Genomic DNA, 19073 nt, shown 5'->3' on the forward strand with positions numbered 1-19073 from the left:
ATTTTAAAAAAATTGGCTCGTTACTTTAGTTTTGAATCATTTTAATGGAGTTACCGTTATTATTTTTCACGTCACTGTGCAAACGGAGCCGTTTTCCCCCTCTGTTCCCAAAGTGTAGCCGCTGTCTATCACGCACAGCGTCACATCCTTCACTACATTTCCCAGCATGCACCACAAACCGGCCATCATGGCGGCGGCAGTTCCAAACAATTCACCAGGTAATTTACACTAGTTCCGAAATCACAACGTCACCTTTCATTCAACACTTTACTTACTCACCAGCGTAGCAAACTCTGAAGGTACCCACTGCGACAGCTTTAATATACATTCCGTAGTCGGTAATAAAACTTCCCAGTCAAATTACACATTATCTTCCCTTAGTCCGTCAGCATACTGGTCCGTGTGGAAACACGTACCGCATCGGAGCCAGTCTCTTATCCATTGTCCCAGGGCATTGAAAAAGACTATTAGGGGGCAGGGGTGTTAAGTGGGATTTCAATGAATTTAATAATTGTTTGCATGGTAATAAGTAGGTGAAATGGTAATGTTAGCATGGTTAAATTATTTCATTAATATGTATGTTTTTGTATGAATGATGCTATTGTCTGTATTTATTTTTCTACAATGTTTTTTTTTTTAAATGAACTTTATTTAAACAAGGTGGGTAGAAACAAGTTAGGCAATAAGAACATTAGAATTCAAATTCTATAAAAGGCATAGTAGAGGCAGATTTCAGAATGAAAATACAAAGTAACTGATGAGGAAAATAAAAAAAGCGTGAGTAATGCTAATAATACAATAAAATAACATAAAGACAAGGGGATTCATATGTTAGGATTAATGTACATCAGTGGGCAGTTCCATTAGTATTTCAGTCAGGTATTTGTAAGATTCGATACATTCAAGAGATGTCAAATATAAATTAAATTCAGATAAAAAAAAATACTAAAGATAGGGGAGGATCTCAAGACTCTCTGTTTATGAATAAAGAATTTTGCTAAACAAAAAATTAGGTTACAACAGAGTTCTATTGTTTTGTCTTTCAATAGTATTCCAAAAACTACCATATCTCTAGAAATAGAATTAGGGAGTGCAATTTTTGATTTGATCCATCTTTCTAAACAATTCCAAAATGTTTTAGTCTTACTGCATTCATAGAAGACATGGTCTATAGTTTCTACATCACTTTCACAGAATGAGCATTTATTGTCATCAATATTAAAACGGATTCTTAGTAGTTCTTTTGATGGGTAGATGGCAGTTTCTTTAGCTTTTGGTTGTATAGGAAGTTTAAAAAAAAAAAAGTTCTTGGTATTTCAATTGATTTTTGTTCAAATTTGCAAAGAATGTTATTTTTATTTATTTTCCCAGGGAACAAAGTTTCATTTAGATAGTTTCTAATTGTGTGGTTATTGAATTTTTGATCAGTGATTGATATTCCATTAATAGATAAATCGGGTAGTTTGGGGGTAATTGGATGATATATTATTATATTTTGAATCTGATTAATAAATTGTTCTGGCAAGGCGTTAAGTAATCTTGTAAATTCATCTTTTGGAGGAAGGAACTGATATTTTGTACAGAATTGTTCGTAATTTAATATGTAACCATTAGTGTCCATTAAGTGTATAATAGACCAAATATTCTTCTCCATCCAATCTTTGTAGAATAATGACTTATTGCGATGTAGAATAAATCTATTATTCCATATGATAGAGGAGTGTGGCGAGTAGTTATGAACATATATAATTTTCCATTTTTTCTACAATGTTAACTGTGCTTTATTGGGGATTTCCCTTCCTGTTTAGTTGGGCTGTCCCAATTGGCTGATTATTGGTGGGTCTATTAAAGGGGCACACTCCCAATGGCTTAGGGGGGCTGCTTGGAGAGACTGCTTTTGAAGGTCTGCTTAGAGAGATTATATTTAAAGTCAGCTTGCTGTGAGGCTGTCAGTGTTTTGTATTGCCTGCAATGGCCGGTTTTGTTTTCTTTATTTGAAAGTATTTTGTTTGTTTTGTTTTTTTTTTTGTCTTCACCGTTGCACCAGTAAACCGCTACACGCTTTTGAACTGGAATTTTGTTGTCCGCTGGTTCTTACCACCTTTTTGCAAGTCATCTGCTTACTCCTCCTCTGACGTGAGACGGGAGCTGGTGAGCCGTTTTCTCACAAATACCAAATTCAGTCTAATTGGATGGGAATCTACATTGCATTTGATGCACCACTACAAGATGAATCGACAGATTCGGCGGTATTAATTCGCGGCAAATCATTGCAGCTTGGTGGCGGTGGCGTTAGCATAGTAGTATGGACGACGAGATGATTGAAAATGAACACAACGGAGATCTAGTCCTATTGGCAGACATCCATTTAAAATGTAGGCAACGAAAAAAGTGGTTTCTACTTTTACTTTTATACTTTAAGTAAATTTACAAGCCTGTACTTTGTTACTTTTACTTGAGTAAAGAAGTTTAATCAGTACTTCCACTTTTACCAGAGTATTTTTTAACACAAGTATCTTTACTTTTACTCAAGTACGGAAAGTGAGTACTTTTGCCATCTCTGGTGTGGTCAGGACTCATTTTTTACAGCTTGATTTTACTGTAGTTTTTACTTGGCGGCAGCGCAGCCATGTGAAAGCAGAGGGATAGGTAATACACCGTAACAGGATGCCATACATGAATGTGGAAAACATGCGGGTTCAGAAGTAATTTTCTTTGTTTGTCATTAGATGAGCAGAAAACCGAGGCAGATGGTGAAAAGTGGAATGCAAACCATGTGCAGAGCGATGAGCAAAACTCCAGCGAGTGTCAGAAGAAATGAAAAGTGATTGACAGAACTCTGAGGCAAATTAAAGGCATCGGCAGATGGTTGGCAGCAGGGAGGACTCATGAATCTCCTCGTCTTATTTACTTCCAGACTAAAATAGTTGAAATTCAGTTTTAGTTGGTTGATGGAAAAAAAAGGGAAAGACACTTCTGCACAGTTTGCAAACTAATTTTATTTTCCTACGGTGTTTTGTTTTACAGAAGGAACAAAGACAGCTGGCTGCAGATAAACTATAAAGCAAACACTTCTCAGTAAAGCGTGTGTTCACCCTGCATGTAGCAGAGCGGCCGGACGATGATGCATTTTTAGAAATATCTTTGCTTCAGTTTAAGATGCCGACTTACAGTACGGTTTCATAAGTTACTTTAAGTGCAATTAGAGGGAAAAGGGGGATCTGTAAAATAAGTTTTACTTCTTCATCCCGCTTTTCAAACAACTTACATAAATCACTAATCAATGTCGGATCTCAGGCAACATATACAGTACTGACAAGTAGGGATGCAAGATATTGAGATTTTGGCCGATATCCGATATGCCGATATTTTAAAACTCATGTAGCCGATAACCGATATTGATATTGATGTTAAAGCTGGACAAAAATAAGTAGTCATTGAAAATAGCAATTTTTTTATCAATTTCTGACACTTTGAAAAATAATATACTCAAATATATTTTCATATGCTGATATCAAATTGATTTTTAAAAACGCGGTATTGATCTATTTTACTTTCAAAATCTGGTGAAATTTCATTGTTCTGTTACAAACTCTCGTGATATTTTGCAAACTCTTGTGAGATTTTGTTAGTAAAATAGATCGATACAGCGTCAAAATATCAACATATAAATTTTCTGGGGATTTCGTAGCATAACGATGACATATAGCAATATTTCATTAGTAAAAGAGATTGATATGGTGTTTTTAAATGGCAATATATCAGCATATGAAGATATTGTGATATTTTAATGAATCAATATTTTTTCCCTCGTCTTTAGAAGTTTCTAAGTCTGTAAAAAAGAAGTTTTTGAGGAAGAAGAAGAAGTAGTATTTTTTTTTTTTTTTTAGACTTTAGAAACTCAGAAGCTGATCAAATAGCGGGTTAAATATCGGTGGGGTGGCCGATGTCCGATATTCAGTTTTAAGGCCGATACCAATAGGGGGCCGATTATATTGTGCATCTTTACTGACAAGTTTATCAAGTGTAACATTTTTTTTTTTTATTAGTTTCAATTATGTTCAAATAAATTAGTTTTAGTTGGAACAGAAAATTTTATTTAATGTTGAACCTTTAACCAATCCCCTTTTTGTATTTTACTTGGTTATTTGTTTGAAATACTTTCTGAAATTGATTTATCTGATATTATGTTTATTAATTGTCTGACATACATTCCTTCCTTCCTTCCTTCCTTCCTTCCTTCCTTCCTTCCTTCCTTCCTTCCTTCCTTCCTTCCTTCCTTCCTTCCTTCCTTCCTTCCTTCCTTCCTTCCTTCCTTCCTTCCTTCCTTCCTTCCTTCCTTCAAGGCAGCACTGCTTTTTACTGCTGTGTGTATCTGTGAAAATATTAATTAGCATAAACAACTGTTCAATATGAATAAAATAACCCTTATCAGTTGTTTCAAAAGCTGTTATTGTTATTTTAATACAATATAACCTGTTCGACATGCAAACATCTGTTTTGGTAGTAATCTCACCATAAACAGTTGCGTGAAGCGAAATGTCAGTGTTTTATTCCTTTTTTCGACAGTATCAGGAAATGGAGTAGGGGGGGGGGGGAGGTCAAAGAACCACAGGTCAAAGAACCACAGGTCAGATTCAAACCCGGCTCGATCAGGACAAAAGCCTCCATACATGGGTTAATCTTTACTGAGTCACCCTTTCGCGAGAAGGATAATGGTGGAAGCCCCAAATAAATTTAACACAGTGAACTGTAGAAAAAGCTAAATCCCGCAACCGGACTTTTATCAAGAGTTGATTCCAGCATAAGTCGTGGCTGACAGCCTGTGGGGCAGCTAATGCACTTTGTTGTTTTCCTTGCATTCTTCTTAGAAATGACCGGTGTGATTTGACGTGGACACACTCTGGACAGACAGACTTAAAACACCTGTCCGACAGATAGGACTGATTTAAAGCACTTTTTAGAAAAGGCAAAGAAGAATGAACAATCTGGGATTCACATGGAAAATATTACAATATAGTCTACTTTTTCTAGATTTCTAGGTTGCGATATAGAGTTTGATATGTTATAGATATGTTTGGTCTATTAAATAGGAAATGTATGTAGGAATGATGTGGGGGCTCATAAAAGGCCGCTTCATATTCCAATGTTTTCCTCCAAGCCAATCTCAGCTGTTTCTAGCCGTGTGCTTTGGGTCCTTTTAAAGACCCATGATCTGCGACTGAGGCGAAGCTTTCTGACACTGAGCAGCACATTTCTCTCTAGAATCCCCTGATAGTCTTCAGATTTCATTGGACCCTGCACAGGTGTCCTCCCCGATTGTTTTCAATTAAATCCACTTTTGCTCAAACAATGACGGATGTTCCTTGAGCTTAAAGTTCACCTTTAAATTCTTTAGGAGCTTTTCTGGGCTCTTTATATAATCAATTCTTCGATTAATCATTAGTTTCTCTCCTGTGGCCATGTCCAGGAAAGCTACAGTCCCCTTGATCTTAAATTTCTGTGTAACTGCAGTCAGAGCAACATCAAGCAGCTTGGAGATGGTCCTATAGCCTTTAACTTTAACATCCATTCCTACCACAGTCTTGAGCCGGAAAAGGGTAGAGGGCCTACTCTGGGTTGGGGAGGATGTACTGCCCCTAGTGAAGGAGTTTAAGTATCTTGGGGTCTTTTTCACGAATGAGGGGAAGATGGAGCGGGAGATCGACAGGCGGATTGGTGCGGTGCCTGCTGTGAAGCGTGTACTGTACCGGTCTATTGTGGTGAAGAGAGAGCTGAGCCAAAAGGCAAAGCTCTCATTTTACCGGTCGTTTACGTTCCTACCCTCATCTATGGTCATGAGCCTTAGGTTATGACCGAAAGTACGAGATCCCAGATACAAGCAGCTGAAATGAGTTTGCTCCGTAGTGTGTCTGGGCTCTCCCTTAGAGATAAGGTGAGGAGCTCAGTCATCTGGGGAGGACTTAAAGTAGAGCCGCTGCTCCTCCACATCGAGAGGAGCCACTTGAGGTGGCTGGGGCATCTGATTAGGATGCCTCCTGGACGTCTCCCTGGTGAGGTGTTCCAGGCACGACCCACTGGGAGGATGCCCAGGTGGAGACCCAGGACACACTGGAGAAACTATGTTTCTCGGCTGGCCTGGGAGCGCCTTGGGATTCCCCAGAGGAGCTGGCCCAAGTTGCTGAGGAGAGGGACGTCTGGGACTCCCTACGGAAGCTGCTACACCCGTGACCTGACCACGGATAAGCGGAAGAAGATGGATGGATGGATGGATGGATGGATGGATGGATGGATGGATGGATGGATGGATGGATGGATGCTTGTCTATTATTTTCTTTCTAATCTTGTGAGACATCTTTTTCCCTTGCTTCCTCTGGTCCATGTTGAGTGTGGTACACACCATGTCACCAAACAGCACTAGGCCTATATATATTTATCCCCACTGACTGATTACAAGATTGTAGACACCCAACACGCTAATTAGTGGACACACCTATAACAACGTGTCCCTTTGGTCACAATTTTTTCATTTTTTTTGAAGGGTACCATTAATTTTGTCCAGGCTTGTTTCATGGGTTTATTTTTTAGCTGTTCTTTTGAGGCATGATTAAATAGTTTGAATGTCTGAACTGTATTTTAATAAGAGTTTTTAATGACATTCTTCTTGCATGTGATTCTGGTCACCATGTTGTTCTGATGTTACTTGACCTAACTGCTGCCTTTGATACAGTAGACCACAATATTTTAATATCGCGATTACACCACATTGCTGGTATTGATGGCACTGTTCTTAAATGGTTCAGGTCTTACCTGGAGGAGAGAACTTTTTCAGTGAATATTAGTGGCTTTAAATCATCTGTTGCTTCAATGTCTAATGGTGTCCCACAGGGCTCAATTCTTGGCCCACTGCTTTTCTCCCTTTATATACTGCCTCTGGGTTCTATCCTTAGGAAACATGGGATTTCTTTTCATTGTTACGCTGATGATTGTCAGATTTATTTGCCCATACAGCAGCAGGATGTACATTCAATCAAACATCTCCTGGCATGTCTAGGGGATATTAAAGCTTGGTTGGCCTTGAACTTTTTAAACTTTAATGAAAACAAAACAGACGTGATGGTGTTTGGACCCAGTGGCTCTTGTGAGTCCTCCTCTGTTGACCTGGGACCTTTGCAGGTATATTTTAAACCTGTTATTACTGATCTTGGTTTTAAGGTGGACAGTGATTTTAAATTGGACAGCCAAATTAGAGCCGTGGTTAAGTCCAGCTTTTATCATTTAAGGCGATTGGCGTCAGTGAAATCTTTTCTTTCCAGGCAGCATTTTGAAACACTGATCCACGCTTTTGTTTCAACTCGATTGGACTACTGTAATGCACTTTATCTGGGTGTCAGTCAGTCGCTGCTCTCACGTCTGCAGCTAGTACAAAATGCTGCTGCACGACTTTTGACAGGTACTCGAAAGAGAGAGCATGTGACCCCTGTCCTGGCCTCACTTCACTGGCTGCCTGTATATTTTAGGATTCATTTTAAAATTCTTATGTTTGTTTTTAAATCAGTGCATAATCTTGCCCCAGCTTACCTCTCCGAGCTTCTTCATCCCTACGTACCACATCGGTCTCTCAGGTCAGCAAATCAGCTGCTCTTGGAGGAACCGAGAACAAAAAGGAAGCTCAGAGGGGACAGGGCTTTCTTTGTTATGGGCCCCAAATTATGGAATAACTTACCTTTGCAGGTCAGAGAGGCCCCTTCTTTGCCCATTTTTAAAGCTCGTCTTAAAACCCATCTATTTTACTTGGCTTTCAACACCAGTGGGATCTAGTTTTAAATTGTATGTTTTTTTTTGCTTTTAAACTGTTTTTAAATTATTTTTATTATGTTGTGTTCTTAAACTGTACAGCACTTTGTATCAACTGTGGTTGTTTTAAAGTGCTTTATAAATAAAGCTGGTATGGTATGGTATGGTATGGTATGGTATTTGTTCATTTTGATGGAATTTTTATTTATTATCCTTTTTGTCAGATTCAAGCTATCATTATGACGATTGTGGGTTTTCTTCAATTAAACGAGGGGTAGCATCAATTCCGTCGATGTATGCTGTTTTTACCATATTCAGTGAAAGGTATATTGCTATAATGAACATTTATTTACTGTTCACACTTGTTTACTTGTTTTTCTATATAAGTTTTATAGAATTTTAGAAAAAAATAACTTCAACTTACGACCAATCTGATGGTTAAACAACATAAATAATGGTTTAAAATAATAAATATTTTGGTGGTTTTGCTCACATGTATATTTACTCAATAAATTGAATACATAAAAAGGGTTTTTGAATTGAAAAGGTTTTTTATTTTTTCGATATGTTGTTTTCAATTCAAATACTATTAATTAAAATTTATTAATTACAAAGCCTGTAAATAATTTGATTATTTTGTCCCACCACTAAGTCAGAGTAGATCCTCTTGATATAAACGATACAGTCTCATCTTATTTATCTTTTGTATGAATTTGATACACTGAAGCCAATACTTTTTATTTCAATAAAGTAAATTAACACCTGATTAGAACCAAACTTACCTTCTTCTTATTGGATGGGCACACATACAGGTAACTGAGGACAGCTTTGAAGCCGATTTTGTCGTTCATTCTCTCATATGTTGATCCATAGTCAGTAGATCTGCATAGAACAAACAGAGAACAAATACTGAGAAGCAGTAAAAATAAAAAATGAAAACTGTCAAAACATTACAGGAAGCTGTTTGTAAAAATAAACTGATGTTAGTTTCTGTGAAGTTGCTCCATTCATGTCCAAACGATGAAAAGCTTCTTTTGTACGGATGAAAAAGAATGGAATATCACGCCCAAAGGTGGAGAACAAAACAGGATAAATGTTAGTTTGGTTGTGTATTCGCAGCCTCTCTGGGGGGAGAAAAATCTGTGGACTGAAACAAGAGAGGGTTAACCAATCATCCACAGCTCCAACTAAAATGAACCATTCAAACAGCTCTGGGGACCTGACACTGTAAATAATTAATTCTCTCCTGATGACTCTTATGAAATAAAATATGACGAGTGCAAAAACATGTGGATGTTCCAGAACCTTCAGGCATTTAATAATTTAACAGTGGGTATGAGCCTGTTAGCCAGCCCAGTCCCTGGAAACTCCACATGAATCCATCATCGGTAACTACCAAACCTGCCTTCAAATACAACATCTACAGGCCTGCAATCAGGCTTCCCTTCTGAGGGGGTGAGGCGTGCCATGCCTTCTCAGTGGGGACAGTAGCTCCCGCCCACAGCTGTGGAAAAACTCCAACCTGACTCACATTGTTAAGCGAAATGCTAAGATGATTCCTTTTATTGTTAAAGCGTGCTGTTTGTGCTCCTTCAGAGGGAAACAGACTTTCTAAGGACGTAACGAGGTGTTGCTCTTTCAGATTCGCAGGAGAAATCTTCAGAGGGGAACGGTTTCTGCTGTGATTACAAAGCACCGTAATGAGTCACAGAGAGAGAGAGCATCATTTTCACATTACACTAAAGTGGGTTGGGGAGTAACAATGTTAGTTTGGAGTGTGAGCTGGGAACTATACAATTCACACCAGCTTCATTAAAACATTCATTCACGAAGTTCTTTGCTCTTGCAGATTCTATTTTTTCTTTTCTGAGAATATACAAAAGACAAAGAAACAAAGTTGTACAGTTTTTAAATCAAACCAGTTTATTTGACTATTTCTGAGAAATTCCTCCCAAACAGCAGGAAACAGATGTCTGCTTGTCCCTGAATATTTCTAAAGAAAAATCCATTTAATAAGTTGAATAAAATACTGTACGTCTTTGATTTTCACAATTTCAGCCTCCTATTTACCAAAGCGAAAATTTATACAAATTTATTTGCTGAAAGTTGTTAAATTGACATATTTTAAAACAATTTGAGTACAATTAAAAATATCTGGAGAATTTTTATCCTTCATTTCAAAGGCAAGCAGAAACTAAGTTTAAGTAAATTAACTTTCTGTTTTCAGCTGGTTTTAAGGTTGTTTTATATTAAAGCCTATTTCCATCACTCTGACGAAAAAAACAGCTATCTCATTGGTATTAAATCAGATCAGTCAACATATAATGATAGCCATGTTTTTTTTTTCTCCAAAGTGTTGGAAATGGGCTTCCGTAGTTTTCTAATTAGAACATTTTTAAAATAATCTGGCAAAATGACATAGTCTCTGCACATTTAATTTTATCAGCATCTGTATCAGTGCAGTAATAAGATGGTAAAAATGTACTAATAAATATTGGTTAATATTTGTTTATTCAAAGCTGCTTTGCTTGTTCTTCTTGCATTAACTGTTGTTTTTACTTTTCTTGTTTCTATGAAAATATTTAAAGATTTTAGGGTCGGTTAGTACATTTTCTCACTTACATTTTATTGTATTAAGAATAAAAACCTAAAAACAAATTGAGTATTTTTTTTTTTATTGTTACTCAAGTAAATGCAACAGAATAAATGTAATATGCATGGGTGCATAAGCCCCCATAAACACCTATATATATATACATATAGAGGCATGTTCTCCTATTTTATTTTTTTTTCTAATTCATATCTCCCCTTAGAGTGTACCCATCATTTCCTTCTATAAAAATTTTTAGACTGTTTTTGGCAGAAAACTTTATTTTGCTTTATCTGTACAAATTTATAGTTAACCAAATCTAAATAATTCAATGGATGAGAATTTCTAACATTTTATAAATTGTAATTTTAAAATGCTTGGATAAGGTTCGGAATGGTCAGTGGGTAACGCATTTCACATCGCAACACTGAAACATAAGAAAAGTAAGTTATCACTTTTCAAAACTTTAGATTTTTATTGTTTACTGCTTTTTATACTTAATTGGTATAAAAGCAATGATATGTTTGCTAAAAACACTCTTTTGAAGTATTTTTTTTAACTATTTTAATTGTGATCAAGTATGCATGACATTGTTTGCTCAACCCTAAACAATATTAATACAGGATTTGGTTTCTTTTTGAGGTCTGACTGCTGTGATGCCATTAAAAAATGTCGTTAGCTTCGGCCAATGATATGTTTATTCCCCAGCATCCACATGAGCAGGTGTTGTACAGTCCTGCTAATGGCTTGGAACAATCCCACATAGTATGTTGTTTTAGCAAAACCGCAGAGACTAAATAATCTGCAAATCCAGAAGAAAAAAGGAACAAAATGCATAAGTGCATGTGTCTAGTTTACCAAGAAAGTTCATATAAATAGAGCTTGCTAGGAACAACATGGAGGCAGACGTGCCACAGTAATTGTTCTCTATCTTTTCTGGAAAACATCTCATTTATACCTTATCTAAATTAGGTTTACAGTTTTGCATGCCACTTCAATCGATGTCGCTCAGCAGCCTTAATTTGACAAACACAATTAAACGCGGCACAATTAAATTAAGATTAACTGAAAGTCTTTGAATCAGGCTGAGGGTGTTTTTGCAGCCTGACCTTGTCCCTCTAATCACAGGAAGTCTTAAGGGACTGACAGGTTCAATCTGACCTCAGCTTCACTCTGAAGCATTTATAGTGATGAACAGAAGATTATCCATATTTTGCTCTTTTTCCAGTTTCTTTCGCTCAAAAATAAATAATAATAATTAATAGCACTACTTCCTGCAGACAAGCTGTTTTGAGATAAGAATAGAGATAATGGAATGATTCCAATGTCCAGTTCGTTTTTGGAAGTAAAATATGATTTAGTTGGAAACAGTTTAGTATAGTTTGCTTTGTCAAATACTGAAGGCAATACTGCAAAAAGATGCAATTGTTCAAGTGTCATGGTCTTGGTTCTGTTATATTTTCTGTTCTTCAGTGCTTGTGCCTCATCTTTTCCTGCCTCCCCACATGAGTTTTTCCCTGAAGTAGCCTGGTTTTTGGTTGCTTGTATTTTATACTTTGGTTTTTGGATTTTTGGCGCAGCAATTTCATTAAATCTTCAAGAACTCACCTCTGCCTCCTCACCTCTGCCATTAGGTCCTCAAAACCTCAACCCAACCCTGACATGAAGCACTTTAAATATTGATTTGTGATTATTATTGATTGATATTTGATTTTTTACATTCTTCAATTAAAAAAGCACAAACAAAAAAAAAAAAAAAAAAACAAGTACAAGAGCTGCTCTGAACTTCCATATGAATGCATTTTTTTTCTTCTTGTTTTTTCTCCCACACTGTTTACATTTGACCACTGCTGCACTTTATGGAATGGAAATGTTCATTTACTGTCTGAAAAGCTGTACTAAACAAAATTTAGTGCTATATTAGGGCTGGGCGATAATTCAATAGCGATATATATCGATCGATAGATGTGTGGCGCAATAGAAAAAAACAGAGTCGATAAAAGTTCGATAAGAAACGCAGTTTTCCTTCCTTCTCATTGTAGCCTATCATGTAGGTTTATGCTAGTCACTACTTCCTCCCAACCAATCGCAATCGCGGACCCAGGCACGCCGTCACAAAGCGCCGCCCTCTCAAACCACAACACAGAGCACATGAAGATGTCGCAGCAAGGAGAGGCGGAGGAAATTGTTTCAAAGAAGGGTTTTTGTAGTTCGCCAGTTTGGCAGTATTTCGGTCATGGCAAGTCGGGCAAAAAACAAACCACAGTCATCTGTAAAATGTGTAGGGAACCAGTGAAAACCAAGTCTGATAACACAACCAACTTTTTTTATTTTTTTATCATCTCAGCCGCTCACACCCGCAGGAGTACGAGCTGTGTAGGCCTCGGCGCGGCTCTTCGGGAATTTCGGGGGAAAAAAATAAATAGATAAAAAAAAAAATATATATATATATATATATATATATATATATATATAAATATATATATATATATATATATATATATATATATATATATATATATATATATATATATTCAGTTCGGGGCATGTAGTTTTAACAATTGAGAGAAAAATGCTGAGGGGCCAGCAACTTCAAAGTAATAACTCAGGTTAAAGCAGGAAACTAAGCTGAACCATAACGAGATGCCAGCAGCACCTCTAGAAGAATAGGGGTGAGAAATAATACCCCATAGAAATGCTAGGCTAAAGGGTGAGTTGATTTGGGTTTTTGTTTTTGTTGAGTGGAGTTTACATGGTAGCCTAATCTCACAATCTTTTAATTACCACAAGCTGGTGGTGTACTATTCCCACCCAAATAGGGTATTCTATTTATTTATTTGTTATATTTATTTTGGTCACTTTTCTGGTCACTTTATTTTATTCTTTGTCAGTATTTAATAACATAACTCAGGTCTCTTAAGTTATTTTTCTTTAAAACAATTCTGTTATGGTTAAAAAAGTTGGTTAAATAAATATTTAATTGGAAGTCTGTGTTTGTGTTCTTTATTAAAATTAAATCATTTAGCAATATCATAAAAAGTCCAGGCAGAGCTGCACATAAAATATGGTTTCAAATCTTTTCAATAATTATCGATATCGATCAATATGCATTTTTTTTTTTATCGATAAGCTTTTTTTCTATATCGCCCAGCCCTATGCTGTATGTACTCTATGTATACAAAACGACAAAAGTTGTCTAAGTTTCTTTACTTAAAGTAGTCACTGTTTAACAGCTAAGCACCTTGATCAAACATTTATTTTCTTTTCTGTTGATACAAGCAGTTTCTTTGGGGCTTGTTTTAAAAGATAGGATGTGATTTTCAGTAAAAAAAATGAAAGAAAATCTGATTTAGTGTGTAACATCCGCTTCTCCTTAATGCAGAAATCTTACTCAGTCTATGAGCATAAGGCAGACTCTTATACCGGAGTGAGACAATAATCGATTAGAAAACATGTGAAGGATTTACCTCTCTACCTTTTTCAGGTCAGAAACGCTGTCTCTCACCGTTTACAGAGGAGAGGTTTTCATTTGTTGCTATTTGTACCAATTTCAAGAGCCAAACAGAGATGTGGTGCATTGCGGTGTGAGAACATCAAATGACTGGAATAAAAGGCAGGCAGAAATTGCATTAGGGAATGTTTGTGAGGTTTTGCCAGATGGCTGCCAATAAAGCAGAACAATTCAGAGCTGTTGAACAACACTGTTGACCATGCTCAGGGGAAAAGGGGAAAAAAAGCCACCTACTTCAAAGACTAAAAACTCCAACGAAATCATTTCAGTTGCTCAAAATCGTACAAACAAAGTGCATCACCCTGAAGCAGACTGAGGATAAAGAGAGTGAGTAGCAGCGCTGTTCAACAGAAAACAGGAGCAACATATCAGATTTAAATCCATGCTTTTCAAGGAAAAGAGAAAATACAAAAGACTTCATCAACATTCCTCAAAGGTGTAAAGATGAAAGCATCGTCAAGTGGTTGTCAGAGTCAAGGCCGAGTAGCAACAAAACCTGGTTGTTTGTCCTCAGAAAAAGAATATCACTGAAAGAAAGGGAATGAATCCTTAACAAAGAACCAGCAGAACCAACCTGAGGTGCATGAAGTGTCTAACTCACCAAAAACTGGGGAGCTGGAGAGCAATGTGATGTTGCAACGGGACAGTGATCGAGCTGAGCATGTTTCTCACTTATCTATTGCGTTGTTATGTGGGATGAACTATGGTAATAACAGATACTCTGTTGACACGTTATCTTGGAATAACCACTTCTGGATCAATCAAACATTTCATGAGCAGGAAAACAGCTAGACTGAGCTGTCACAAGGACACATAAGCTACAGGTGAGGCATTTAATTCACCAAACAATGGGCAAACTGATCATCCAACATTTTCAACTGTTGCACACTGTCTCTCGGCGTTTACAGAGAAGAGGTTTTCATTTGTTGCTATTTGTACAAATTTCAGGAGCCAAACAGAGGTGTGCTGCACAGCATCAAAACTACTGACATTTTATATGAAAATGGTGGGGGGTTTGATTAGCATCTCCCTGAAATTTGTTTTTTTTTTTTTTTTTACTTGGGATGTCGGCATAAGATTCCCATCTTCCTCTTATGAACTACATTTTACACATAGGGAGTGAATATCAAACATTTAGTGTATGTTTTCCATTTTCCATTTAACCTTTGATGAATTTCACATGTGATCTGAACATGTGTTACATACACATAAGATATGTATAGAAGAAAAACAGTGTCATTGGAATCTGCCTTTTTTTGTGCACCGTATTTTAAACACGAATTTTAAAAAATGATTTTTTTTTTACACATTGAATTCCTTACACTGAATTTATATCTGGTAAAAATTCAGCTTCAAAAAATTCAGCTGCAAAAATTTTCCCTGCAAAAAATTCAACTGCAAATGTGTTGAACTTTTGGCGAACTCAATCAAAAGCAAACTACACTCAATGCAGTCCAGCAGCTTCTTCACATTTGATTGACAGGTGAAAATATCCAAATAACATGTGTGATACACATATTTGCATATGCTTTCCATTTTTTCCACATATGAAACATATGACTTACGTGTTTTGTATGAAAAACACGTAAGTTACACATAATACACATGGTTTAGGTGGAAATCAAATGTAAAAATACAGGCATTGGATGTGTATGTACAACATGTGAATCATGTAAATCACATGTATACAGTACATGTGGATTTGAAATGTTTTATCACATGAGATACTTCAGTACTTGTGATTTCCATGGTTCTACATGTGATGTATGTGCTTTAAATGTGAAATCATGCTACAAAGATGAAATGCACATGTTTTTACATGTTATTTCCATGTGTTTCACAGGAGATACACATGTTCTTTGAATGGAAATCATGTGAAAACATATGCATCACATGTGCCTTTAAGGTTCCAAACCCACATGTATACATGTCCTTTTCATGAAATTCACATGTGCACCACAGACCACAGATCAGGCTGCACTATTATCCTAATTACTGTTAAATAGCAGCAATCATCACAGTTGTAGATCTATTCTTAGTAGAGTTTAGTGTCTGGTAGTGAACCTGAAACCCTTAAACCAGAACTACCTTTCACATGTTATTCATGCATGACATCCACATATGGAGGTGAATTGAAGCAAATACTGTCTAGCTTCTATTGTTCTTTCATCTAAGTCTAATATCACAAATACTTTCTGCAATGAATTCATCAATGCGGCCTTTGCAAACTCTAACAGTGGGAAAATTGTGTCATTTCTGATAATAAGCTGTAGTTTTTTAAATTGAGAATGACAAAAAAGAAAATACATATATATTTTCACCCTGAGGAATTGGTGGCCTGGATTGCAGCATCCTGGAGAGACTGCAAAGGTCACTGGTTTGACATTTAGACCATTACTCTGTGACCCTGAGCAAAAACTTTAACCCCAGAATGCTCCCTGGACGCCACTCAGAGTGGGCTTCCCACTACTCCCTACACTCCCCCACTGTGGGACAATTAAAAAATATCACAATAAAATATAAAAACATATAGCAAACATACTTTCCTTGCATTTATTATGAACAAAAAGCATAATTTCATTTTAATTAATTTTTCATCAATCCCAAAGGGAAATTACTGTTGCAGTGTAGTGTTTTTTTTGTTTGTTTTTTAATAAGTTGTTGTCGGTGTTGATAACTGTAGGACGGAAGGTTCTTCTGTAGTGGTCTGTGTTGCATCGCACCTCCACAAGCCTCTTACCAAAGACAATCAGTTGTTTTCTGAGAATCTGATGAAGAGGTTAAGTACACTTTTTCGGTATCTATATGTTACTCCATTACTTATTTTTCCTCCTTCTTCTGACTTCTACTCATTAGATTTTCACACAAGTATCTGTACTTTCTATTCCTTACATTTTTAAAACAAACATTACTCTTTAGTCTTGGGTTCGGTTTAATGGTTCTAAATATTTATTTCACGTCATGTGCGCCACCCAATGCAGATCATTGGCGCCATCCAAATCTAGTGAAAACTAATGTCATTGGACGAGTCATATAACGCAAACACTCATTGGTTAGCTAAAGGAAATCATCAGAAGCAAGCAGGTGTTCTTCAAACTGCAAACGTGAATTGTCTACGCCATGCTACAATGAAGGATTCAGAAAAATATGTTGAAATGTCTGAACTACTTAGGTGTCAGTCTGCAATCATAAAGGGTTACATTTAAATTTTTTTTTAAAGATATTTTTCAAGTTAAAACTTATAAAAGTCTTTAATAAAATCAATGTTTAATAACTGCTTAAAGGTTGTTATTTTTAAAAGGTATTTTAATCCAAAATATCAGCTTTCAATTAACTAATTCACCAACTTATCAGTATACTGATCTAAGTGTTTTTGAGTGTTTAAACGTAATATGTTTAACATCAACTGGTGATGTTAAAGTTAAAAAGGAAAATTATTTTTTTCCTTTTTTTTCCCACTCTTTTCTTTCACCTAAATCTTAGCCGCTTTTAAATTAGCAACAAAAGACTAGACAGCTACACCAGCTGGAGATCAATGCTTACTGGGTCAGGAACGCCTAAGGTGTTGACTGAAGTGTTGTCTGTGAGATGGCCCCGCAGCGACTGGCGACCGGTCCGGGGCTTCTCTTGCCATCTGGTCCGAGGCCTGACAAGAAAGGCTGCAGCCTCGCAGTGAGGCTGAACAAGAGGAGGCAGGCACAGAAAATAAATGCTTGAATGAGTCGCCTATGGCAATTAGTCTGTTACTTGCAGGCCCATTCAACCGTTGGATTATGGGTTGCTTTAAACCAAAACACAGCAGTAAGCACTCCAGACCGACATCAAGCACAAACACTGTTGTCATACTTCACTGTAACAAAATGTTAAGCTGCTGTTGCCATGTTGGTCCCATTTAAAGCCCTGACCTGCTTCAGCCACTGCATAAGTGTTGCTACACTAAAGCAATATTCAAAGGTGTTCAAAAAATTGTGATATAGGAACTGCAGTGTTACTTTGTACATATTTTTATGCATTAATAGGATTTAGAAAAACAAACATTTATGACCAAGATGTGGATTTTGTTTTGCTTTTATGCAGATTTGGATGTGGCTAAAAAGCCTAAATGTTGGATCTGCACTCTTCTCTGCACTGAGTCTTTTTTTTTTTTCTTGTTTTAAATCTTTTGCAGCTGCAGATAAACACTCTCAGTTTCTCTCACAGAGTAACTCTACAGTTTCGGTCTAGTAATATCTGACTTTTTCCGCTTCAAAGTCCACCCATAAACCTCATCAAAAGGATGCAAAGGCACCACAGGAGATGCTATAAAATAGGAGCAAACTTTTGAAGCAAATGCCCAAAAACTTTTTGGAAAAAATTATCTTTTTGACATTTACATTCTTTGTGAAAGAATAGACTTGAAGTTCAAAGTGAAAAATAGATGAATTTAGTCATTCCTAATTCATAATATAGTTTAAGTTCTTTTCATAGGATGATTTCTCCAGCAGGTGTAAATTTAGTTTCATTATTGTTGCAGACAAAGAATGTTTTAATTAATGGAAATTTAAAAAAATAAATCCAGAAAGGAATTTCTTAATAAATCAGAGGATTTTGAGAGAATGTTGCTGTTTTCTCCAATTTAATGTTTTCAATATTTTTCTTTTTCGTTTCACATTCAGTCTTAACTTTATTTTAGAATGTTGTTTTTCAAATTTCTCTTTTTCAGTTTTAATTTTACGCATTACATTTTGTTGTAATTGCATTTCACATCTCTCTTTCACTTCACCTTGAGCCCAACACACATATGCAGACCAATAGAAATGCATCTTCACGCGTTAGTCCAGAGGAAAGTCCGCCCCTGAAAGTGAGGAGGATGTGATCTGTGAAATATAGTTAGAAATTAGTGCAATTCTACATCTCAATCAGAAAAATAAGAAATGTGAAAAAAATTTACTTGGGAAAAAAAAAATTGAAATATAAAAGCTTCTCTCAGAATCTTTTTTGAGTAACCTCTTACACCCTCAGGGGGTATAAATAAATTTCTGCCTGACAAAAACACACAAAAGTAAATCACTTATAGCCTCACAGCTATTAGATTTAAGAAGAAACCTTTGGTACCTCTGTAAAGGTAAGATGTCATGAATGGTTTTCTGGTGTCAGCACCATTGTAGCTTTGACCCTGCCTGAAATATTAGGGAC

The 19073-nt window shown here is 36.4% G+C and overlaps 1 protein-coding gene across 1 annotated transcript in view; it reads right to left on the minus strand.

Annotated features, from left to right (window-relative positions):
• The window catches only part of sorcs3 (sortilin related VPS10 domain containing receptor 3), a 409108-nt gene that overhangs the window by 213127 nt on the left and 176908 nt on the right, over positions 1 to 19073 (minus strand). Inside the window, exon 3 of the mRNA XM_038283178.1 lies at positions 8580 to 8679. Within this exon, the coding sequence (XP_038139106.1) occupies positions 8580 to 8679 (100 nt within the window). The remainder of the gene's footprint in view (positions 1 to 8579; positions 8680 to 19073) is intronic.

Source organism: Cyprinodon tularosa, unplaced genomic scaffold (genome assembly GCF_016077235.1).
Source record: "Cyprinodon tularosa strain WSP-4 unplaced genomic scaffold, ASM1607723v1 ctg190, whole genome shotgun sequence".
NCBI lineage: Eukaryota > Metazoa > Chordata > Actinopteri > Cyprinodontiformes > Cyprinodontidae > Cyprinodon > Cyprinodon tularosa.